Raw genomic sequence first — 26,691 nt, 5'->3', positions numbered from 1 at the left:
TGTACATGAGACTGTTGCATGAACGTTACTGCTCCCTGTCCCTCATCATCTTCTTTTATTTTGCTTCTCTGAGCATAAACGCAGTTTTTTCCCAATCGACTTTCCCTCATCCAACCAGCTCTGGATTCTCCTCCTCTGCTCTGTGATGTCATCCAGCAGATTTCCCCTCCGGATCTCACTCTCACCGTCTCAGGATTTAAGGAGTAAAAACAGGTCTGTTGTTTAAATTTACGCTCTGCATCACAGTGGGGCAGATAGACAAACCATGTGTGCATTTTATGACTAAAGCATGAACGTTTCAGCATCTACACACCCCAAGGTTTTATTTCAGACGTGGAGGCAATTTGTATCTGACCTCTGGTGACCTCGAGAGGTCACTGACCTCAGCTTTGCATTTTTCTGCTTTCTGCCACATTTGTCCGCTACAATCACGTATAGCTCGTCACCAAAATCACATTTTTGTTGTAATAAAGATGCTTATCTGCAGAAAAGGCTGTGTAACATCAATTTGCTCAGAGCACCAACTTTGCCGTTTCCAGGTGTTAACACTGACTTCTGCTCTGTGTTCTATGGAATTACATGACTAGCCAACATGCTAATCAGAAGCTAGCATGCTAGTTCGGTCTGGACCACACTCGTTGCCCCAGGCGGCTCCGCCCCCTCCCAGAGGTCACGTCTGAAAATCAACTTCCTGGTTTATAGAAACACTGGAGAAAGTTTCATGCCTCAGTCATAAAATGCTCAATGACCTTCAACAAGCTCATCAACTGCACTGTCACGTTAATTAGCATGACGCTGCTGCCGCCCAGATCATGTGACACACAGTTACACCAACAGGTGGAGTATACCGTATCTGGTCTCCTGCCGCTTCCTGTTCTGGTTCAGCTTCAGCACGTTGAGGAAGACCTCGCTGGTCAGGCTGCCCTCGCCGCCGCTACCGTCGGGCGGGAACAGAGGTGACGGGGGCTCCAGCGGGGACAGACTGCCGCTGGAGGCCCCCACGGAGTCCAGGGACGCCCCCGTGTCCCGGCGACCCCCGGACTCACTGCTGCTCTCCACCGTCAGATTGCTGCTGCTGAGGGGAGACGGGAACCGCAATTAGCCACAGGAGAGAAAATTTGATGCTTACGGGGGTGTATTGACAGACGGGTTGTCACGGTTACCTCAGTTTCCTACGCAGGAGATAGTCGATGATGTCAGGGTCGGTCTGGATCAGACTCATCAGGACTTCCTGCTGCACCTCTGCAGTAACCTGGAGAAACACGCACACACACACACACACACATTAAGTTTTCTGGGTATTGGTTTGAGTCGTCTTGGTTTGAGTCGTGGCTTGAGTCGTATTTTGAATCACGGTACCGTGAAGAGCCTCCTGTAGTTCTGGATCAGCACCAGAGTGACGCTGATGATGGCCGTGCTGTCCTCGATCCCCATGGCCTGCAGACTCACGTCGCCTCCTCTCTCCCTCTGCAGCAGGTTCGGCCCGAAGATCACCGCCAGGTTAGCAGCCGTCATCTTGTTGCCAGGGATCTGGAGGGGGAGGGGGAGGGGGAGGGAGCAGGAGGAGGAGTGAAGAGGAGGAGGATGTGAGGAAGGACAGAAAGGCGAGAGGAGAAGTTTGGATGGAAGGATGTGAGATGTAGTTTTATTACAACGGTTGTCTAGTTTTAAAGTACTACAGAGGACGTTTTCTATCATTTTCAAAAACACAACATATTGTTTTAGATTCTTTTCAACATCACAAACATCAAACTTTTAGTGGGAAAAAAGCAAGAAAACAAAATACACGTGTGTTTTAAATTTCCCAACAACGTAGCCGTGTTGAATATTAAGATTTCTTTCTAGACTCTCAAATCTTGGATGTTGTATCTTTCTTGGAGACGTCGTTAAACATGCAAATCAATCAGTATGGTCCTTTAAAGGGGCGTTTCACCAGTTTAATGTGTAATCCTTTAATGGACACATTAAATACAGAATGGTCAGATATACTGAGATATATATAAAAGTCATCAGGGTTATTTCCTCAGACATTAATCAATGATGAGTAAACTGCCCCTTTAAAAACGGATCAGCTGTGTCGTACCTCCTCGTCGTTGGTTCCTATGCTGTCCTGGGCGAAGCTCTGCACGGTGTGCAACAGGGTGAGGAGGCGCAGCAGGGTGTCACAGTTACAGGGAGGGAGCAGGTAGAGGAGGTGCTGCAGGTACTGGAGCTGGTCTGCTCCTCTCAGCACTGCAGGAGGCGGAGGAGGAGGAGATGAGTATTATCAATCAATTCATCAACCAATGGGTGTGTTTGTGTGTGTGTGTGCGTGTGTGTGTGTGTGTGTGTGACGTACGATTGGCGTGCAGGAAGGCGGGGTAGAGCTCTCTGGGCAGCAGAGGATCAGGGATGTCCCTCAGAAACTCTTTGAGCAACGCTGCGACATCATGGACGCTGTGTTCCTCGTCCAGCTGGACGTCCACCCCCACGTCGAAGTCCTCCCGCAGCTGAGGAGAACACACACACACACACACACACACACACACGAGGAGGTCAAATAAAGACCACTTCTCCCCGGTGAACAAGATTTCTCAAAAACAGGATATCACACATCATCAGATTATAATTATCTGCCAGTGATCCGTGACGAGGCGCGACAGGAAACACGGACAGTGAATCAAACGTCACGACAGGAAGTGAACTGATGATGCTGCTGCACCGACACCTCCGCACTTCGTCATCTTCAACCCAAGTGGTGGAGAGACACGGAGATGGAGGGGTGAGTTTTCCAAATCTTAAAAGCGTCACAGCAGCTTTTACTGATGTTTCTTATATATATAAAAATAATAATAATAATAATAATAAGTAACATTTGTCCCCAGCTTCAAGACACTCACAGTTTAGTGTTCACCTTTGATATTTTCATGATGAGCCTGTGAATTTCACCCTGATGGAAATGATGCAGCCACTCACCTGAAACTTTAGTGTGTGTGTGTGTGTGTGTGTGTGTGTGTGTGTGTGTGTCCTCACCTGTCTCACTCTCTTCTTCGAGCTTCCCACTCGGAAAATCCCCACAGTCTGCAGACCTGTGGAGACGAAAGGCTTCATTAAAGTTTTGTTAATTAATGTACATTTACGTGGACAACCAGCAGCAGTAGTTATCAGTCGTTTTGAGGGTTTGTTACATTTGTGCACGAGAGAAAAGCAAACCCCCCCCCCCCCGTGTCTCACCGTGGGTCTCGATGTGACTGCAGCACCTCTCCATCACGCGGGGCACCTGTCTGTAGATGGGGTTGAGGCTGAGCTTGTTCTGGGTCCTCCCCTCCGACGAGCCGCCGCCCGCCGCCTTCTTCAGCTCCAGCTCGGCCGGGTGTGAGAGCTGCAGCGCCTCCAGCAGGCGGGACTGACTCTCCACGAGGTCGGAGATGGAGTCCACCGACAGACCCCCCTGCGAGAGATTATTTCATTTTTAGTTTTAATTGTGTTTCTTCTCCAGTCATACGGGTGTTGAGTGGTGTGGTGCTGGATAATCTGCTCCTCAGGTTAATGTATCAGGAAATCTATAAATGAAGAAAATGATCTCATAATATTCAGAACAGATGTGAAGAGAAGTTAAAAGTTGTATGATGGTTGAGTTTAAAAAATAAAAGTCATTACATACTTTGTCCACTAGAGGGCAGTGACGTTTGTTTTTCAACACTCAAATCTTCCTGTTTTGGTCACAACTCATAAAAATACATTTAAATGGATTTTTGACAAAAATAAATAAATAAGATCATCTAAAGGTCCACTTACTAGCTTTTTCTGGTGGGATGCGACTGAAAGCTCCATAAAAAGCTAATAAGTGACACCTTGAGTTAAGATTATAATTATAATAACTACATGATTTGACCAGATCTAGACACGCACAGTGGAATATAATGATAAATACAAATAAAATATAAATCATCTGTATGTTACATCAGCTGTTTTACGATCAGGTTTTTCAAACTTTTAATAATTGCTATCAGCTTCAAAAGATCCAGTGTCCTGCTCTAATGGATTTTACCAAATGTAAATCAGAGGAGAAACTTTTGCTTTAGTTTGTTGGTGGTTTTGAACGACATCAAACTAATACGTGTGATCCAGAGAGTGATTTATGAAGTCAGTGATGAGGGGATGACGACAGAGAGAGAGAGAGAGAGTGAGAGAGAGAGACGCTGACGTTTAACTGGATGAGAAACAGATCAAGACTAATTAGAAACAGACAAAGCAGGGAAAAGAAAACATTTACAGTGGATGATGGAGACAGAAAGACGAGCAGTGACGGAGGAAAAAAAAGGAAAGAACATTTTCAGACGGATGGCAGGAGAACAGAAGAGTCTCATCCCAGAGTTGGCATCCAATAAATACCTGAGGAGCTGAAAAAAACGAATACCACAGAAAATATAAATCACTTGTCGACAGTGATTTCTGGTGTCGGAGGAATTTTCAGCTCAGGAGCCACGAAACGAGAAGATATTTATTCAGTAAATGGAAGTTTTGTCTCGTTTAAAACCTTCAGTATTTTAGGAAACCTGGTTTGAATTCCTGAAATATAGAAAAAGCAGTGGCACACTCACATGAAAATATCAAGTATGATACACAACCTGCAACCTGCCATTAGGAAAAGTTTAAACCTGAGATTTATGCATAAATCTCCCTCCTAGTCCACGTGGGGGAGGTGCGGCTACTTAAAGTTATAAAGTCGTCACAGCAACTTCTTCTTCTCTTCCACTAAACATCTTGTTCCAGCCATTAAATTTCAACCTTCACTCCGACTGTGTACGTCATCGGAGTAACGCCACCGAGCTGCAGCTGCGTCATCTATCAACCTGAAGATCTCCAGCCAAGTGTGTGTGTGTGTGTGTGTGTGTGTGTGTGTGTGTGTGTGTGTGTGTGTGTCATTAGTTCAGATAATATAAACCCGTTTCATCATTTAAACGCATTAAGTGGGGATTTTTAGTGATGTGAAGTTTGGATTTCTACACAAACATTCAGACTCTTATCCTGCAGTTAAAGATGAAAAGACAAACTTAACTTCTGTTTTATATTAAATAATGATATCAACAGATTGGAAAATAAAAAAGTTTTTCAAACAGTTTATAGGAGAACTGGATTATAATATTTTTTACACTCAGTCATTTATACATGTTTATTTTTATACAAGCTGGAGCGGAGGTGGAGGAGTGTGTGTCGGCATGTGTGGGGGAGAGATTCAAGTTTATTTGGACAAAAATTGTGTCCCATGTTAATTAACTGACTAATTAACTTTACAATTAATTTCTATATTAAATTAAAGTTTTTTTACTTGTCGGATATAATAAAAAAAACATTTTGTTTCTCCGACTCACAAACATCTGCTGGATGTTAAACTAAATAAAGTTTATGGCCCAACTCAACACGTCCATTACATGTAATCAGACATTACACACGTGTGGCGGCCTGCGGAGTGACGTCAGAAGTTAAAAAGGAAAAAATGACTGTATTTATATAATCTATCAGTCTTGTATTCTGATACAACTGGATATCAGGTCTTTCCAAATTAAAAGTAAACAAGAAATTCATGTCGTGTCATTTTCTATGGAACATTTTGTTAATAGAGACGTGACACTTTATGATAAATATTGTATTTGCTTCTGTCCTTTAACGTCTTATTTTTAACTATTTTTTTATGAGAATACTCACTATGAATAATAACAGCTGTTATTTTAACATGAAAAACAGAAACTGTCGATTCTCTAGCGTCTCAGGCCGCAGGTGTCACCTCGGCCAATCACAGGCTCAGGCTCATTCTCCACCTCTGACTTGACTCTGTTTATCATTATTTAAATGATGCTCTTGTGTAATTTAAATATTTTCAGGGTTTAAACCCTTTGATTTCACAAAAAAAAACCCTAAAAAACACAAAATTGTGATGGATATTTTCACTCTTAACATTTTACAGACTGAACAGGGAATTAATCAAACAAGTAATCAACAGATAATTAGGTGCAACCCTTGACTACAGTATGATGTGATTATTTTTGTCACGCCTGCGCTCAGGCCGGACTGTGTGTGCAGTGTTTACCTCACTGATCGCTGGTTCGGGTTCGATTACCGCGCGCTGCGGCTGTAATAATACTCATTACCGGCTTAAGCTAACGACCGTTTCCAGATCAAGGTGGAGGGAATTGCAGGGTGTGATGGCCTCGAGCGCAGAGAGAGTTAACACACACACACACACACATACACACACACACACACACACCCACACCCACACACACACAGACAGAAGAGCAAAAAACACACACACAGCACCAACGCAGCATTTTACGTACAAACACATGACTGTGGAAACAAATAGAGGAATTTGTTGTGAAAATGTTTACAGCTGGAGATGCAGTCGGAGATTAACTAGCTGAACTGTGGAGGCCTTCATTACAGCCCATACACACACAGAGGAGAAGGTCAAAGGGTCAAAGGTCACTGATCCATCTGACAGTGTTACAGAGGCACTCCTGCATGACTGTGTTCGTTCATAAAGCTTATTTCTGTTTCTCTCTCTGGATCCACAAAGTAAAAATTCAATAAAACTTTTATATTACTTTTTTTTTTATAAATAAACTTTTTCTTGGATATATATATATATATATATATTCAATTCGGAGATGCCTGTGTGTGTATTCATCCTCACCCTCCTCTGTCCTCGGCCGGTGTTATCCAGAAACGTGGGCGACAGCGGTTTGTTCTGGTTTTCAAAAATCGGCGCCGGAGCCACCGAGTTGGCGGAGGGTGACCCGGGTCCTCCTCCGCCCGTGATGGACGAGGAGCCGACCAGCGGCTTGTTCCCGTTGAAGAACTGCCGCTTCTCGGCCCGGAAGCGCAGGATGCTGGCCTCCAGGTCCAGACAGTCGCGCCTGCTCTCCTTCAGGGCGTCCTGCCGCAGCTTGTACGCCCGGTCGTTGGCGATCACCTGGGAGAGGGGGATGCCGAACGCCTTGGGAGCGGATTCTGAAGGAGGAGAAAAAGAGGAGACGAGTGAGACACCCGAAGCTGTAACTTCCACTTCAAGATGAACAGTTGACAACGGATCCAAAGGTTATGTGTCATGTGAAAATGGTCACTGACACCCGACTCCCATCATCTCTACAGAGCGACACAGCCTCTTTTAAACCTCTTTAACATCCTTCTGGTTCAATGCAACACTGATGATACTTTTGAATCTCAAGGCAAAAAAAAAGCCTTTAAGTTAATTTATTTGTTTAAAAGTTGATGAAACCATCTCTTTATTAAGCGTTTAAGCGTGAGAGAAACAACAGTTCCCACAGCAGAGGAGTGAACACAGCTTCTTTTGTTTTAGCAAAGTAGAAAGAAATGTGGTCTGGATGTCAGAAATAAATAAATAAATAAAGAAGGGAAGCGAGTGCTTATCAATCTGGCTTAATCGGACGGTCCAGAGAGACATGGTTGCAGACTTTTCCCTGATATGGTAGAGACACTCAAAAGCTCTCAGAAGATGATTCACACAGGAGATGATACACTTATTTGGTGTTTTTTAAAAACTCCACGGATCCACATTGTTTCATTCTCTTTGCAGTTCATATCCTCAGACACCAGCCCCGAACTCAGTATCAAGATAAATGAGAAGATTAATAAAGAAATTAAAATAAAAAATAAAAAGAAACTGTCAGTATTATTTATTTCAAGTCTGTGTTAAGTGTTAAATATTTCCTAAACGTGTCCAACATCACATCCGTCATAGAAAACACAAAGTCTCCCCCTTTCCTGCTTTTAAACTAAATCTTCATTTGGACATGAGCGGAGCAAAGTTTTCATAATTCTTGAAAAACTGTCAAAATCATTTAAAAAAAACACTTAGAAAAAGCACTTCTTCTTCTCCAGGAAAAACATTTTATTTTTTTACATTAAGCAGATTTAGCGTGACCACGCTGACGCTGTAAATCAGAGGCCGAAGCAGAACTGGAGCCTCGACCGAGTCTGGTTTTATTTGCAGGAACACATTCCTGTCTGCTGATAGCATCTGAACTCCACAACAGGAAGATGGCTCCACTTTCATCTCCACGGTGACAGACTCTTTTTTTTGTTCACAGAGAAATGATGGACCAAGTGGAATCACACACACACGAAGCCGTGACGTCACAGTTTCAGGTGTATCAGGTGTGTAATGAAGGTTTCTCAAATTTATTTAAGCTGCATTCTTGATATGAAATTTTTTTTTTACATCCACCTCATCGTGTTGTAGTACGAGTGACATGAGGATGATAAATCATAGTGAACACATAATGCATCAAGGAATGTCAGTGTTGCCATGGTTATCGATTCATTTATGTTTGCTGTTGCATAATTATACAGATCACATAAACAGATCACTTCCTTGATATTAATCCAACGAATGAATGCTCAAAATCACAATCGCTAATCACAAAATCATGTTGATTTGTTTTGCTTTCCCACCCACAAATGAACTCCAACCGGAGACCAACCTGAAAACCAGAGGCCTGCGGCGCTACGAAGCAAATTCAACATAACCAGGATAACTTTTTGATATCTGGCTTAACTGAACCAAACCTCGGCTGTCCTGGATAACCTGTACTACCAAAAGCTGGTTATCAACTGGCTCAGTTGGATTTAACGTGATAATAAAAGCACTTAATATGACATGATCCTGCAGGAATGATGGATCTGATTGGTTAGTAGTTGGGGCTGTTGACTGGTTTTGATTTGATCCTCTGAAGTTTCACCTGCTCCGGGGAAAGTAAGGAGTTACCATGGTGATTTACTGAAAATCCAGAGTTCAACCTGAAATTACCTCGATAACCCCAAATCCTGCTTTTGTAGCACGCGCCTCGGGATCTTGTCCTGCCTTTTTCAGGCTCAGTTCGGTTCTAACCGCCTCATTTATGTTCCGCCGCCGTCGAGAAGAGTTGGTGCGACGGACTGAGACACCAGTATCAGAATAAATGGAGCAGGAGAGATTAAAGTGGATGTGCCTCTGTAAGGGCGGAGAGACCGAGAGTGAAGGAGAGCTGAGCCTGAAGTGGTGGACACATAATGGACTTGATGATGAAATGAACGTGCAACCTCGTTAACTTGGGAACGCAGCGATCGCCACGGCCCTTCACACAGAGATTAGAGGCTCAGGTAGACGAGGGGTATAAGAAGAGACGGGGTGGATGGAGAGCGCAGGCTAGAGAGGGATAACCAGGTAATCCTGTTAGAGCAGCCGCAGTCACAAACCAGACATCACACTCAGACTGATACAGGCTTACTGCGACGCCAGCGGTACAGGCTGCAGGTTGACGCCGTCATCGCGGGAGTTTCGTGGTCGGCAGCTCGGTTAAAGCCGCAAATCCTTCGCTGTGCTGCGTCACATGACCACAACAGTTCGAGCACACGCCTCGATCTGGCACAACCCGCAGTAAAAATCCAGTTAGAGAGGTGAACTAAGGGCATTAAGAACAACAATAACAAAAGCAGCGGCTTGGATTAATGAGCGACACCAACAATTAAGAGAGCTGATTAGATTGAATCTGCGAGAGAAAACAGACAATCATCTGCAGATATTCGCACACGGCTGCCTGAAGTTGGTGAAACGAACACAAACTAACGCTCTCTGGAAGTAAAAACCTGCAAAGAAAATTTAAAAATGATGAAAGATAAGGGTTGCAGGTTTGATATTTGGAAATCTAATGTTAGATTTGTCCGTTACTGATCTCTAAATATAATTTTTATTTCAACATTGTCCCAAAAACAAATTTTCTAGTATTGACGGTATGCTTGGGAAATACATTTACTCTTCTTTCCCTTAAGTGTGATAAGAAGAGCAACACCAACCTCAGTCTGTGTGCGATGGAGCAGGAGTGTGGTTAGCCTAGCTTAGCATAAAGCACTGGAAACAAAATTATCTTCTGGCCATCTCAGATTTTTTAAACTTATTTTAAGAAAAAAACAAAAAAAAACAACCTTAATATGATTTTTGTGGGGCAGGTTCTGTAACCCTGATCCGTCCAGTTTAAGGACAAGCTCTTATCCATCCTGCAAAGCTGGAATATAAAGTGACTCCTCCACTTTTACAGCGCCTAAAATACACAGGAATAGACTGGGGTTATAAAAGGCTACTGAGGCATTAGAGTTCACTCTGCATGTGTCACTCACATGCACGAAGCAGGAAACACCGAGCAGATTAATCAGGCTCCGTCTAAACTTAAAATGCTCACATCCAAAGAATCGTTAAACGCCGAGATTGTTTGAATGAAAACACATGGAGGACCAACACACACACACGTGCACAGTCACACTGAGAGGAGTCCCAAGCGGGTCAGACAGCCAATGGCAGGATGCCCCGCAAAGCTTTAAAGATACGGGATTGACTCATCTTGAAATAACTCACAGGTTGAGTTGAGAGTTTATTCATTACTTACAGTAACGTAACATATAAAATCATCTTAAATCTTACATTGTGATGCAGGATTTGGCAATTTCAGCATCAAACATCAGTTTGAGATTTATAATCAACTTGCATTAAAACATCTCTCAGACAGAATTTCTTGCTGTAAAGTAAATCTGGGAGTGAGCAAAACGTTTTTCTTCTGTTCAACTTTCAGTTTCTTGATTTGTGATTGATCGACTCTGACCTGCCCTCATCCACGTGGGCCTCCGCCAGGTGCCAGGCTCACGGATAAGCTCCTTATTGGCCGGTTGCCAACTAGCATTAGCTTGTTAGCCACACGTATAAGTTTGCTGGGAGTCACAGAGCTAACGAGGAAAACAAAACCAGTCACAATTCACTTTTGGCTACTAAGCAGGTATTGTAAAACACAATGGCTCATCCAGGTTATGAAACCTGCTCTAAAAGACTCAGACGACCATTATAATGGTCATTTACTATGTTATGCTCCTTTCTGCCAAACAGCTCCAGCTACTAAAGCAGCCACAGTAACTGAACTAGGGTTAAATTAGGATCTTTAAATCCCAGCTGTGCATTCCTTGCGTTTCAGCTGCATCTTAAGAGCTATAAAGATTAGGTTAATTAGTCAGTTAATGAAAAAAAAACTAAAACAGTGTTGTTGTTGTTCTCAAAGCAGCTGCTGGCTGCTTTTACGGTAAGTTATTTCTGCTTTATAAAATGACAGATACAACATTTTGTTTCTGCCTGTAATTCGGAAAACGCCTCCCCCAGGTCAGGCAGTGTTTTGAGGGGCAAAGAAACCAAATATGAACCCGGGTTCTGTGGTAGAAACCCGTGGAACAATCCCTTTAGTACAGTACACACCGACCACATATGGCTGCTTGTATATACATATGATGCATGCCAATCTAGACCGGAAACTAGGAGGTTAGAGGTTGTGTTTTGTGTTGTAATCGTTTCAGTGTGGTGTAACATGGAAACAATACAAACATTTATCTCTCATCTTCATCAGCAGCTGCCATTTTTCAACCTTATTTTGATTTAATAACATTAAATTATCCTTCTCGCTGCTTATTAAAACGATGAATCATTGCTCTAAAACAAAAACAAACACATCACCCCGCGTAACCCCAGGACATTTAAAATACAAAAAAAACAACATCCCCCGCCAACTAGAATGCGCTCTTTCCATTGATCGATGTCGTACGCACTGCACTTCATGGCCCAGTTTGATCGGTAAGCCCGTGCTTATTCCTCAGTCTTGACGTCTGTTGGCAGGAACAGCCACGTTTGCTGGCACCTTAATGCCAACGATGACAGTGTTGGCCGCCTGCGCTCGAGGTGTGTGCTTGTTTAAGTAAATAGTTGAGGATTTAATGGCTGGCTGTGGCAGCTTGGAACTGCTGGAAAACACTTATCAGAGCCGGCAGCCCAGCTAATAAGACATTTAGACATTAACAGATAAATGATGATATAAAATGTAAAGAAAAAGGAGGAAGGTTTGGTCAAAATATTTGCTAGCATTATTTATTGATGTATTCAGTTATAATTCTTATTAATCTGATGATCTTTTATTGCTGTTCCTTATTATTATTATTCCTTTTGTCACATTTGGGACTCTGTAGGTTTGTGCAGCATTGGGGAATATGGATAAAATCCTGTCCAAGAAGCTGCCTGGTTCTCAGTTGAAGGTAAAGCAAATAAGTCAGACAGCAACACAGCTGCATGTGTTTGACTGGTTCATGCCTGATTGTTCAGGAATCTCACTGCTATTCCTCTTTAATGCTTCTCAGGGGAGCGTCTGTTACTGGAAGACTGGAGGAGATATATTTAGATGCTGTTCAGCACTCGCTCCTATTTTTTTTCTGTCACCACACCAGCAGCTGGATGATAATATTGGTCCTCCGGAGATTTACAAACCTTGTGTTTAGTTAACAGACTGTCCTCTGTGTAAACCCCCCTGGTCCATACACAAAAACAGGAGCAAATTATAGGAAGCTTATAACTTCTAGTTGACCCTTGTTTCCTGAGAATAAAGTCTGAGAAAACACTAGAGAGAGGCCAAAGCAGCAGATCGAGAGAGACGGTTTGTACGACGCATCATGTCGAGACAATGTGAGAGATCAGTGGGGCGCAGGAGGAGGAGGAGGAGGAGGAGGAGGAGGAGGAGGATGATGGCAGGCTTTTTGTCTGAAACAGGTACAAACACATGACCTAGTTTGTTTTAAGCAGGTCCTCACCTCTTAACACCACAGGTCGTCCAAATTAAGATTTGGCCCTCGCTCTTTAGCCGCACACACCAACACTGGGTTCTGTGTCCAAGCTGCGACACCACCAGCTGCCTTCAGCCATTTGACTCCCTCAGACTCCTCCCGCATTAGCATTTATGTGGAAGTAAATTATTCATGATCATCAAATATTGTGTATTCTCTGCTTCTGCAAGGAGATCTGAGACTTAAAAGCAGCAACTAAAGAACTAAAATTTGTTAAAAACCTTGTCATGATATCCTGATGCACCAAACGGTTGGTTACACAGAACCATCAGGGAAGGTTTAGTTGGAAACCGTTTGGAAAAGGGAAGGCGCTTTCCAATAAATACCTGGCAGGTGATTGGACGAACCATCTGTCTGTTCTATGACGTAGTAAGAGAGCGCCGAAGGGGAGAGACAGCAGATCAACAAGCCGCAGTCTGAGGAGCTTTGAAAGCGAGTTAAAACGTCGCTGTGAGATTCTTGCATCTTTATAAAGGAAAATTTGTTGCCTTCATCCATTTATAACCCAGGCACAGATGATCTGAGATCTCAGACTTATGCACCACAGGAATGCTTTATCAAATCAAGGGCAAAGCTGGAAAACCTAAAAAACAAACATTGTGGTTCTTCTCATTATTCCTCACAGCCCAACATATTGGCAAACAACAACAACAAAAACACAATTTCTTCTCCCACACCAACTCCAGCGAGATGACAGTTACCACCATGTAATCCAGTTACATGTAATCTGCTACCTGCTGACCCCTGAAGGCCGCACAGTCATGCCTTCAGTAGTGGGGGAGCAGAGCCAGCGGGAGCGCTGCCAGGTCCCAATGTTCTGTGTTTTGATTAGCAGGGTTGGCTTCAGCTAAGTCCCTGTGTGTAAGAGGCTGGAGGCAGGATTTACAGACCTGCACAGACATCCTGGGAGAGTGTGTGTGTGTGTGTGTGTGTGTGTGTGTGTGTGTGTGTGTGTGTGTGTGTGTGTGTTGTGTGTTTTGGCTAGAATCTCGCCCTGCTGTGATAATCACCTGGGAATAGAGAACATCTCTTTATGAGAGGTTGGGGTCACATGGTGCAGATAGAGAGAAAAAAGGAGAAGGAGGTAGAGAAAGTAAATTATGATGAAGTATAAAGAGAGAGGGCGAAAGAGTGACAATTAAAACCCAATCACGTCAGCTCTAGTTATGATTGTGCCTTTATTTCCCCCAAAATGTTGAAACCTTTGGGGCAGTCGCCTATTTTATTTGGTTGGTTATCAAAGATTGAAAATACAACAGAGCATGTCAAAGAGAGATTAGCCACACTACTTTTTAAAAAGGAGCCATTTGTAAGGTTTTGCTATTGCTACATAGCCACCGTTAGCATCAACAGCTACTTACAAGTCTTGCCAAGAGCTTCAGCCATCGTTGTGTTTACGTACGTAGTTTGACGCTGATCTCATAGCGTTTCTTCCAGACTGGTAAGTAAACAGCTGTTAATGCTAACGCTAGCTATGTAGCAGTAGCAAAACTTACAAATAGCTCCTTTAATCAGAGTTTGTATTTATCCGATAGCTGGGTTAAAAAAACATGAGCAAACAGAGAAATTACATCACTTTAAACAACGTAATTGTAATGAATAATCTTTTATTTACGTTGCGGTGTGCACATAAACATGCCCTTCTGAAAGAGCTGTGTTGGCGTCTGTACTGCTGACACAGCGTGACTGTGGAACAGCTCTACGAGGTTTGTGCCCATTCATTATTTAGTTTATGTTATAACAGCGCAGGAAAGCAGCAGAAACAATGAAACACAAGCTTGACTGGGTGAACCCTGCGTGAGTCAGTCTGCAGGCCTGAGCCTCTTATGTTTTATAAACACAGTATTTCAAGTATGCGAGACCATTAGCGGTAAAAGCCGCTGGACGTCAGTGGCGATGATGCCGTTTCAATAAGGACAAGGGGCTTTTGTGTTTGGTCATATTTACTGCAGCAAACACTGAGTCTGTGGGTGTCAGGTCATGGAGGAGCGTCATAGGAAAAAAAAAAGAAAAAACACATTCAACACAGATTATGAAAGGAGACCAAATGTAGCCGGAGACTGTGTCGTGTCTGACCATGTGTCTTGTGTAGTCGTGTTGAACTCACCTCGCTCTTTCTTTTCCTTTGAAAACGAGTCAAACTTCCTGCGCAGAGATTTTCTCCGTTTGCGTATTTCTGTGAGAAAAAAACAAAAAGAAAAAGAAAAAGTCACCATGAATAAAATTGTTAGTGATGCTCAAGTATGTGCATCACCAACAAACAATGCCCGAACAATGAAGACTGTTGTATTCATTCTCTGATGTCTGTCTTTCATTTATTTAGTTATGTAAGTGTGTTTACACCGTTCATGTGTATTTCCATGTGCAGTGCTCGTTAAGATGATGAAGGATCGCTGCACAAACACTCGCCTATACATGAAGGAAACATTCATCTCTTGTCCTTTTATCAGCTCTCAATTAACTTAATAAACTCAATCATCTCTTCTTTCACTCACACACACTCACACACTCACACAGCCAATTCAAACCTTCATTACGACCTTTTCTTTCCTCTCTCTTTCAGTTATTATCTTTTGCTTCTGAGTGCTTGTACCTCTTCCTCAGTTCTAAGAATAGCATGGAGCCTTTCAATGGACGAGACCTCGCTGTTTGTTTGAATAGCCCCTTTGCTTAATGGCTGTACCGTCCCAGACATGAAAGACAAAGGGCTTTGGTGTGTATGTGTATGTGTATGTGTGTGTGTGTGTATGGGTTTATGACAAAAGACTGGAGAGAAATATACAGTATATAATATTTAAGGGCCTTGAACTAAAGGTGAAAAAAAAAAAATCAACCTTTAAAACATCTGAAATCATCTCTTCCCTTGCACTGAAATGATTTCCAAATGTAATACTAACCTTTATTAGTACTGAATGAAAAAATAAAGATTTGTGGATAAAGATAACTGTGTATACACAGAAGGCTTAGCTTAGCTATCGTTAGCTCACAGTAGCTATCGTTAGCTCGTCAGGCAGCAGTGAAGCCTCGAATAAATTCAACATTGTCAATTCAGTTTAGGATTAAGCTCAATTTTATATTTCAACACAAAATGTTCGTTCTCATTGGTTTTTAAGTGAATACCCTAAAGTGTCCATGAGAGAGATGCATTAGCTAGAAAGCTAATATTAGCAGCAGCTCAGTGCCGGTGGCTCTTTCATTCTTATGTCCCAGGCTGTTATGATGTTACTGCTTCATGTGATTAAGCGTAAAATTCAATGCTTTCATCGACTACATGCAAAGAATTTCTCTGTGGGAAAAAACTAACGCAGAGACACGGGACGTTGTCATGACACCAACAGATGGAAAAATCCCTTTTAGGACGTGTAGTTTTACAAAGACGACCTGTATTCTGCGCTATAAAAATTCAATCTAATTTCACTTGGACTGTGAGAAAACATCCATTCCTGACATGTTGTGCCTCCTTAAAGCCCCTTCAGTCACATGAAGATAATTTCAGTGCAGCAACAGCAAATCTGTGCTGGTGGTTGACGAATAAGAATGAGTGGGCATCTGTTGCAGCAGCTCTATTGTGTGTGTGTCTATGTTTATACTGTGTTTATAGTGTGTGTGTTTTGTTTCGACTCTTTTTTACTAGCTCTACATCCTCCCCCTCTGACTGGGCTTACGTAGAAGAATCCATTGTTTGGGTTTGTAAAGCTGCTGTTTAGAAATCACTGATTCAAGTTTGGGTCTTTTCCCTATTAAGGAACGAGCGGGGCTCCCAACATTGCACAATGTGCCTTGTGAAATAGTTGTGATGCTAAAAAGGTGGAAATTTGTCTCTTTTCCTTCCTTAAAAATTTGCAAAATTTTAAAAAAGCAAGGGAAAGGAGAAGAAAGTGTGTTTGTGCCCATGTGAATGTGTGTGAATGTGTGTGAGCTGTCAGGATAAAGGGGTCAAATTCCCATGACTACAGGAAATTAAAGTTTATTTCCAAAGCGCTCGGCCCCTCCCACCACGCACACGCCACCTCCAGCTGAGCCTGATCTCCTACCGACCGAGTGTGTGTTTACATGTACACACACATATGAACTCAGTGAATGATTACATAATGCACATTCACAGAGAGCCGAGATGACAGACAAACACAGAGAGGGAACGCAGACCTGGAGTTTCTAAGTATAAAAGACTCTCAGATATTTCTCCTGCAGTTTTGCATCATTATTTGTTCTTGGCAGAAACTTTCAGATAACTGCATCAGGGGCCGATAACAAATTGTACAAAAATGGCGACCAGTCGCCTGAATCCAGCACATCTGGCTTTTTTAAAGCCGTTTCACAATGTGCTCAGCTGCTTCTATTTAAAATCAGGTGCATCATTGAATTCCTGAGCCAAATAGTTCTCCAACCCTAACGACTATAAACTGTAGGGTCGTTTGCCCCGGCCCTCGGATACGGGGCATTTCCTGAATTAGAGATGACCCCACAGATAAACTGTTAAAAGCTACAGTGGGAAAATAAAAAGCTAACCTTTTTATGATGTGACAATCCCATGGTAAAGCTTTTGATAGGTTGGTTAGGTGTCAGCAACAATGGCTTGGGCAAAAATAGAGGATGTTCGTTGCCATGGTTACGGTTAAGGTGCCACTAGAGTGTCAGACGTCCCTTAACAATAAAATGTAATTATGGGTCATAATCTGCGTCCACAAACGACCCCTAGGGTTATTTTTCTTCTTCAAGCTGCTGTAAATGTAACTTCTCCGGGAAACGTCTGAGGGATTAAAACATATTGGTGTTTAACAACTGAAGAAGTAAAGATTTAAAGAAAAGGAAAGAGAGAAAGAGTGAGGTAATGAGGTATGAATGAGGTAAAACCCGCATCTTAGTAGCTCCAAAAATATTTAACCTCCTAAGACCCGAACTCTTGGATGGCGTGCATTTTTAATTTCTCTTTGCTATTTAGGCTGATTTGGACCTGAGAAAAATGATGTCCACATATGAGGACATTAGTTTTAAATTTCGATTACTGAGTGGCAGTATAATATCCTCATATGTGGTCACCGGGCCCTTGTTGAGAAAAAGTTAGTATTGTGGTCTAGAGAACCCAAAATGTGAGGTCCACATATGTGGACGCCAGGTCCTGGGAGGTTAAAGAAAATTTTGGCTCGAAAATGAAGTTTGAAAGCAGAAAGCGAAGGAGGGAGAAGGACCCAGTGGAGAGGAGGAAGACTGAGATGAAGATGGATAAAGTGAGAGAAATATTAAGACAGAAAGAAGATCAGAGGAAGAAGAGAGCGAGCTGGTCCCTGCAGAGAGAGATCCAGAGAATGGGGCATGAGAACGAACCCAGCACCGAACCAAATAAGAGCAAATCTGTCTCATAACAACTGACACATTTCACCAAGAATCCACAGCAACCTGCCAGTGAAACACACACACTCTCATGCACACAGACGGTTCCCTCACACGCCAACACATGATGGAGCCGTGCATGTACATGACGGTAAGACTGGCATATAAACAAGCCAGTTTGTACAAACAAACCAGGGCGGTTTTATGGCACGGAAGAGAGAAAAAGAGGGAAATGAGAAAGAAGAAAAAGGAGGAGATGAAGAGGAACAAAAGAGTGAAAGATGGGAAAAGTCAGAGAAACAGAAGTGGAGAAGAAGAAACCCGGTGGAGACAAAGCAACAGAAACCCGAAACAGGGAGGGGAGGGCGGCGGGAGGTGATGCTGAGACTGCGACAGACCGGGTGGACGGGGGAGATTTCACCCCAGGGGAGAAACTGAGAAAGAAGGTTCCCACACTTACTTACACAGTCTGCATGCCAGACATTTAAATTATGATCCAACTGTACACAAGAAAATAAACATCTTTTCTGTTATCTCTACTCTTTAAATAAAAAACTAAAAAGACATCACTATAGTATATACAATAGCTACATTCATTTAGCTATTTTAGGCTATGTTTGCAACGCTCCGAGCTTAAAACTTTAAACATAACTTATTAGATAAACAGTAAATTAATGAATATAAAACATGTGCAAAAACAGACTTCAGTTACCTTGTTTTAATTGATTAGCTAAAGCTTGTTAGCGGCAGAGAAAGTCCAGCTAGCCTAAGCTTACTGTTAGCTTACTTCTAGCTTTAGCTTACTGCTAGCTCTAGCTTTCCGTTGGTGCCAAATCTAAGGTTGTAAGAAGCTGGTTGGTTTATTTATAACAGGTGAATTGTTTTCCTGTGAGAAAAATGTAGGTACACATTTCTTTAAATTGAATTGTAGTGACTATTAGCTCCCCCCTTGCAGATGCTAACCATTTAGCCTTATTATACACTCATGCTTATGATTGCCGTTTTCGAGGCAGTTGTATGTATCTATGAAACAATGTTTTTATAGTCGTGCCATTTAACTAACAGAGACTTAATCTATTAATGCAAGTATTCCTATATAAGTATAAACAAATTGGTGAAGCTGCTGTCTATAACTACATAGCACCTAATAGGCAGATGTGGTTATGACTGAGCTTAAATACACCGTCAGCTAGGTTATGCATGCTTATAAATACATACAGTACTACTAGGTTTTGTCCTTCACAGTAAAATACAACATTCCCTTAATGTACTGCACTAATCTTTGTATCATAGTGTATTAGCATCAGAGGTATTGTTAGTTCATTCACTTGTTGGGGAAGAAAATGCAGTTTTCTGTGTTATAAATTAAACTCTCCCACAGTTATCTGCCTCTTTCCATCACCTAACAACTTCACCTCCAATGAAAAGACGGAGGGTTTGAGTGTTTGTTTTTCCTTCAAGCTCCACATCCTCCCTCTCTGACTGGGTTTACGTGGGCTGAAGCCATGTTTTGGGTCAATACAGCTGGTGCTTACAAATCGCAACTTCAAGGTGAGGTGTTTTTTCTATTAGGGGAAACACATGGCATCCGACACATCCCAGATTTTGAATATAAAAGTTTGAGTCTATGATTTTGATAATGCATGACTCAGAACAAACATTATATAAGATATGATGCAGAGACCATGACTAACTGTTTGGCTCTCCCGGACTCTAGAAATCCATGAAATTCTGGCTCCTGAAAACATCTGAACAGGTTGAGTCACAAAGCCGTAAACAGGAAGTGATTTACTCACTTTCCCATGAATTTTACTGTTTAATTGAACCCTGGTCTGATGGGAGATGGGAGAACAGAGAAGAGCATGCATGTAGGGCAAAAGGTTTCCAGAAAGTGAGGAGAGTAGGGAGGAGCGGGAGTCTCACAGGATGCATGTTGGTCTGAATGAAAACACATCATCATGCCTTTGTTACAGGGGTAAAACTGAGAGTTTCTCATATGTAGTTTTGGACTGACTAACGGTTCAAATGAACTAATGACTAAAAATAACTTGGGTATGAATTAGCTTTCTTTCATGGCAAAATGCATGGAAAACTTCAAACTTCCCTTTAGCTTAAACCCAGATGTGTTGTAGATGTGCACATCCCATAAAACATGAGCACAAAAAATGATAATAATCATAATCAATCACCATGGAAAATGGACATATTCAATATAACCTGTGAGTGCAGTGTTTTCACACGGCTCATCTTCCTGCCGATGGTTTTCACACCAAGGGAAGAAGAAGCTTGCTCACAAGTAAACATTGATGTAAGAAAAAAAAAAAACAAAAGCCACTTCCAAGATTTCAAGTGTTTTCCGAGGAAGGAAATGCATTCGGCAGATAAAGATACAAAACAAAGAGTCAAGTAGAGCGAATATCCAGAAAATCAGCGAAAGAAAAATGTGCATTTCCATCCACTACAGACATGTGAATATCATGAGTTGAGCTCATTTTGCTTTTAATCAATCACTGATATTTCTACCTCAGCCAAGCATGCAGACTTTTGTGTGATTCAATTTTTTTTCTTCTTCTTCTTCATTGAAAGTGTGCAAAAAAGTTTTATTGAGAGGAAAACTTCAGAGCACCTGGAAACTGCCCTTTGGAGCACGTGGCTTCGAGAAAAGTTGCAGAAAGTAAAGTGGTTGTTTCCCGCTCTGCAAGTTTTGACCTTGAGGGAATTAAAATCCCTGACTGCTGATGAGGTATAATTGAGCTTGAACTACTCAGAGAGAGAGAGAGAGAGAGAGAGAGAACAGGAGTCTGGGAGAGAGTAGCTGAGTCTGAGAAAAGTAGCTCACATACCAAACGGTCTCACAGGAGAACTACTGACAGATAATTCACACACACACACACACACACACCAATCAGCTGTGTTTGTTACTTGAAATCAGCTTGTAATCTGCGTGACCTCACCGCTCCCTCCAGCCCCAGTAAATACGAGAGGAAACCTCCCGGTCTGCGGTCTTTTTTGAGGTGTTTGAAAGATTTACGGTTTGTTAGTGAGACGGTCTCACTTTTATTGGCTGGATTTAGTAGTTTAGAGTTCAGATGGATGAGACGACTGCACATAAACCGTTCCAGTGGCAAGAGGAGGAATGGCTTGTGCAAGTAAACAGCAGCAGAGGGGAAAGTGTTGAGGTATTTCCTGCTGTTATCAGAGATTAATGAAAGAGCTTCAATGCTTGAGAAATGCCTTCTTCCACACCAGAAAAATAAAAACACTGTGTTTAAAGAGGCTTAAAATAACCTTAATTTGAGCTCAGCTGCAAAATATTCTTTCATAATAGTTTTATCTGGATTTTATCTGAACAACTAGCCCCATATCTTTTGGGGGGGGGAGATGAAAAATGGTCAATACCGAACTCCACTCAGAATCCTTTCAGTAGTATTTAAGATATCGAGTGAGGCATGTGTGTGACTAAACAAGTCATACAGCATCCTTTCCTTATCATAACCGACAGCTTGGACAGTTTACACTTGTACTAAATGTTTTTCTTTGACCAAAGACAGCGCAGCATCATTCCTCAGATTCACTGACGGACTGTTATGGCTCCCTCCCAACTGCTGGAGGGTTGACCTCGCCCTCAAGGGCAGTTCAACCTAAGTCTCTGAGGGAGTGGGTTCACCCAGGCAAATCTTCCTTTAACTGGCGCCAGGTTGACCATGTCACCATCAGCTCGCTTCACGATCAAGATAAACCGTCGATAGTCCCATTGATCAAGAAGCATGCGGTATTATCATGGGGTCCTGACTCCAGGCCTTTGTTGCACATACGAGTGTGTTTCAATGTTTTAACCCATTATCTGCAGACTGTGTACTTTTTGAACCTTGCAAAAAGGTTTTGAGAATAAAATTCATTTTAATAAACTGTGAAAATCTTGAATCAGCCAAGATGTGAAAGATCTCAAACGATAAACACAAAAAGACTGAGAATTACCAAACATGAACATTTTGACCAAAGACTAATATGAAGTTGGGAATTTCCTGTTTAGGGAAAAGTTGCTCTTTGGCAGCCAAATCCTAAATACCATGAAACTTTGGAAATCATTTTAGGAACACTTACCCCTCCCTTATTAAATCTATTTACATTTCTCTGGTTTGTGAGACACTTTTATTGAAAGCGTCTTACAAGTGAAATATATGGGAAGCTCAAAGCCCCTCTCATGTCTAAGCTAAATATGAAGCTACCGCTAGTAGCTGGATATTTCTACATTTCTGCTTATAGAGATTGAACAACTTAGATACTGGAAACACAGTGACCTTTAATAGTTCTGGTAGGTGTATTTTCTAACTAGGGACAGAGCCGGGCTAGCTGTATTCAGTCTTTATGCTAAGCTAAGTTAATTGACTCCAGGCTTTAGCCTCTCTCGTACCTCTGGGGATGCTGATCTTGACGTCCAGGTCCCGCTCCTCCAGGTGGTACAAGGCCACTTCCTGTAACCTGGCTCGCTCCAGCTCCGACAGGCTCTGGATGGGCACCGGCTGCAGCCGCACGCTCTGTCCCAACATGGTCGCCCACGTGTGGTCCCCCTGTGGAGGAGCGAGAGCGGAGGATGACGGGTTAACGAGGAAAGAATGTAAAGATCAAGAAAGGTAAATGGAGGAACAAAATTTCTGCTCCCTCCGAGGATTTAACCAAAAAACCAAAAGCTTAAAAGACAAGATGGAAATCTGCAGTGGCTGTAATCAGTGAACATTATCAACCAACCATCAAGTTAAAAAGGAACCAAAAAAATTCAATTACTAACAGTGACTCACAACCGCTCAACTCTGTCCCTGCTTTTAACGAGACCTTGTGCTTTAAGCTACAACATATATCCATCCATTGTGCAGAAGCGAGGAGTCGTAATCACACGGTCAATAACTCTCGATGGCACAAAGCGGCTGAATGCTCTTCGTAAATGTCCAATCAGAGGATCAGAGGGTCAAATGATTCTGTGTTCTTACAGTTTAATGAATGTCAAGTTTAAGTTTAATAAGAACAAGCTCAAACCTTTTTATTCCCCCTCTGGTGTCACGACATTTTCTTTTATATACAACATTAAATCGACTTTGCTACGTGTGAATTTCTTTTTCTTTTTAAACATTTTAACCTTTAAAAACTAACAATTCACTCCAGGTTTTTTCCCTTTTATTCAGTTTTTAGTTCTCATCATTTTGCCTACGTCTTTATTACTTTCCCCTTTTGTGCCACACTCACTTTTGTCTGTTGTCCCTGAGATTTCTGCACAATGAATGTCTCGTCTAACCTTCCTTTTCAAAAAGGGGGGGGGGGGGACTCCACGCATTTATTACGTAAGCAGTTTACTCAGCGTATAACAAAGTGCAGCCTTGTCAAGTCTGAGAAAATGATCTTAAAAACATGTCATCAGGGTTGTATCAGCTCGACAGCGGAACGACAGTGGAGATGCATGAAAGCGAAATGTGTAATCTGGTGTTTTTGGAGCTTGATCCATACTTGCAAACATAAGCAAGGATATCTCAGCCTTTGTGCATGTGTATTGAATTATTTGTGTCGCCCCTGTTAAACTGGGTGCAACTGAAGAAAAGAATACTTATAATATTACTGAGTTATTGTTAGTGGATGAAACTTTTTTAGATATTCCCCAGTGGCGAGCTGGAGATTGTGTTTTTCTTCTCTGTGATCTGAAAGAGATGGTTTTGTGTTTTGTTTTGAGTGGATGTATTTATCTGGAAAAAGTAGAAATGCTTAGACAGGCTGAGCTCCAGTTAATGAAGTTCCTGAGACTCTGTCGGAGCGGAGCCATGTATAATGTGACCCCCTTTTTCTGTGTGCAGTGATCCAGCTTCCCCATGGAGATTATTCTGGGTTAATCTCAAAATCTTTAAAGTCAGAGTTAATTTTAGGATTTTTTTTTTTTTCCCTGCAGTCGCACACAAAAAGCCTGGAGGGTTCAAATGCAGCCATACTGTCTTCCATGAGTCCAGAGGCGCACACACACATGAACCAGCACTGGAGTAGACAGGTAGACTGGGACCAGTATATACACAGCAGTTAACAGGGAATAAGAACAGAGTGAAGCAGGATAACAGAGACGCAATAAGAAGAAAACAGGAAAAACATCTGAGCCGGAGTGAAAGAGCGAGGGAGTAAAGGCATCGTGTTTGATGGAGAGATGCAGCCACCACAGGTCAACGAGATCCAGACAAACACACTCCAGATCTGAGGGTCCGGGGCCTCGCGACCCGTTCAAGCCATCAGACTGAAATGTGGTTTTGATTTATGCGCGCAGTGCGTTGTGTGGTGAAATCCCTGCACGAAGCCGTTGAGGAAAACAATATATCAAGTCTGAGGAACGTTGCAAAACTCAATTTAGGAAGTGATATTTCCGTCAACAGACGCAGTCGATCCGGTTAATATTGGAGAAGAGGAACCGCTCTCTGTGAAAGCCAGAAACTATAACACTCAAAACTTAATCTGTGAAATACTAAATCTATCAAATACATGCAGTCGAGTAAAAAGTAGAATATCTCCATCAGAAATGTTGAAGAGTAGAAGTAAACCTTTACCTTTGGTAAAACCTTCATCATCGCTGCCCTCCCAGCAGGACAGTCAGTACAGACTCACGCTGTGCAGCTAAACATTTCTCAAACCCACAAACTTTTATTTCTTTTCTAGTGAAGATCACAAAGTTTCCCACGATGCCAAACACTGCGAGTCCGGCTGAACTTTGAGGAAACACAGGATAAAGTAACGCACAAAACGATGGATGGAGTCTTGAGTTTTGACCGTTTAGAGATAATAAAGCTTCAGTGATTCAAACTGATAAATAATATACAGGCTGCTGTGTGTAATATGGTTCGACAGTGTGGAATAGAAGAACAACTCGATGCTAAAGGGTTTCAACAAAAAACAAACAAACAAAACAAAAAAACTTTCCCATTATGCAACCTGACAGCTGTGACATCTGTTTTCACACGCCGACTCCTCATGACTGGTAAACAAGGCCTGGTGTGTAAAATTAGTGGACCCCCCCCTGTGTAAGAAATCTTGCATAATGAAGCTTTTAAAAACACGTCTGACCATGAAACGGGGACTGATGCGTTCAAATGCATGGGAAGAGTTTCATCGTTAGACAATGCTCTGTAGGTGCAGGTGCTTTTTGCCACTGTAACTTTCGTATACACAGTTTTTCCGAATAAAAACCGCTCCAGGATTTATACTGTACCTGGAATCACAAATTAAAGTCTTACTGTAGCTCTCTGGTTTCTGTCTTTGGCCCCGACGGATGTTTTTTCCAGACTATGAGAACGACATGTAGGAGTTCTTATACTAATCTATGTTCCCCAATATGGCCTTAACACACAGGAGGAGATTTTCAGTCTTCATCTCCACCTCAGCAAGTCCCCGTGGATGTTTACTTCCAGATGAGTGCGACTGTCTCACGTCTATAATGGGGACTGGGATAAAATCGGCCTCGGCCTTAATGCTGAACGTCACCAGACCAACGGACTGTGGTGACACTGGATTAAAGTTACCCACAGAGGCTGGGGAGGCCTCGTCTGACCGAGGGTTAGCGCTGACATTTAGCCAAAGTGACGCATCGGTCAGGCTAAGAGAAAGTGAACCTATGCATTAGCTGGTATATTCTCTCTCTCTCTCTCTCTCTCTCTCTCTCGGTGTAACAGATGTACAGATTCATGCCCTGGATCAAAATAAGATATTCGTCACCGCACAGGTGGTTTTAAAAATGCCAGGGATAAGAACTGACATTTAGAATGAGATGACTCATCGTCGGTCTGTTTAGAGAAAGTAAACCTTTGCATCATCTCATGTATTTTTTCCTCTCTGTAACAGATTGGCACCTACATGTGCCAACGATGTAAACTGGCAGAATGTAAGTCTTTGTGTTTACTTTCTGTTGATGTCAGCGTGCAGTCACACACTGATTCACAAACTGAAACACTTTGCATGCCAATTCTTCTTCTTCTTCTTTTTTAGCTAGCTGCACACACAATATTTGGTTTAATAATATTCAGAGTCCAGATTATTAGAGCTCCCAACTTCTTTTCTTTCCAAACAAGAGTTGCACAACAGGGCACCCTGGGAACTACTTTATCAAATTGTCCAACAACACAGGACTACTTAGACGACTGCCTGCTGAAGCTGGAAACTCAAATTTCTCATTTGGCACAGTCCGCTGCGAAAATCACGTTAGGAAAACACTCAACTCTTCAGATGATGCTCGAACAGACCGGCCTTTCATGTTCCCCCGCTGCGAGCTCCAACTTCCACCCTCCGTCACAGGATATCAAGTCACCGTGTAGATGATATCGCTTTGCACCTCGATGCATGAATCGTTTCTGGAACTTAAGTGTGAAGTGTGAGACAAATTTCCACAAAGGGAATTTAAAGTATTTCCTACTCGTGTACAGTTTTACCAAACAGCAACTCAAATTCTACGTTCAACACAAGATCTAAAATGATCAGACACTTCTATGTCGTCTACTTCTACAACATTCACCTTCTTTAACCCAGCCACACATTCTTCATGAGGCTTCAGGCCATCGGTCATGAATGCATGCAAAACAGATCCGTCAGCCATCAGCTTTCCCATTGATACGCTGCGATCAGTCACTTGTGCCGAGTCACTCTTGCTTCAGATAATAATGG

The 26,691-nt window shown here is 42.3% G+C and overlaps 1 protein-coding gene across 4 annotated transcripts in view; it reads right to left on the bottom strand.

Annotated features, from left to right (window-relative positions):
* arhgap36 (Rho GTPase activating protein 36) overlaps window positions 1-26,691 on the bottom strand; it is a 59,437-nt gene that overhangs the window by 2,913 nt on the left and 29,833 nt on the right. For 3 of the 4 annotated variants that reach the window (XM_056369756.1, XM_056369759.1, XM_056369758.1), the window contains exons 2-11: window positions 22,430-22,586; window positions 14,792-14,860; window positions 6,677-6,993; window positions 3,214-3,430; window positions 3,013-3,068; window positions 2,339-2,489; window positions 2,084-2,232; window positions 1,360-1,530; window positions 1,164-1,252; window positions 849-1,075 (exon numbers count right to left, since the gene is read on the bottom strand). In XM_056369756.1, coding sequence (XP_056225731.1) covers window positions 849-1,075; window positions 1,164-1,252; window positions 1,360-1,530; window positions 2,084-2,232; window positions 2,339-2,489; window positions 3,013-3,068; window positions 3,214-3,430; window positions 6,677-6,993; window positions 14,792-14,860; window positions 22,430-22,586 — 1,603 coding nt within the window. The remainder of the gene's footprint in view (window positions 1-848; window positions 1,076-1,163; window positions 1,253-1,359; window positions 1,531-2,083; window positions 2,233-2,338; window positions 2,490-3,012; window positions 3,069-3,213; window positions 3,431-6,676; window positions 6,994-14,791; window positions 14,861-22,429; window positions 22,587-26,691) is intronic. The other variant, XM_056369757.1, reaches the window with a different exon arrangement.

The sequence above is a fragment of the Seriola aureovittata genome, chromosome 23, assembly GCF_021018895.1.
Source record: "Seriola aureovittata isolate HTS-2021-v1 ecotype China chromosome 23, ASM2101889v1, whole genome shotgun sequence".
Taxonomy (NCBI): Eukaryota; Metazoa; Chordata; class Actinopteri; order Carangiformes; family Carangidae; genus Seriola; species Seriola aureovittata.
The sequence above is the reverse complement of the archived record's forward strand: the minus strand, read 5'-3'. Positions and strand labels throughout refer to the sequence as shown.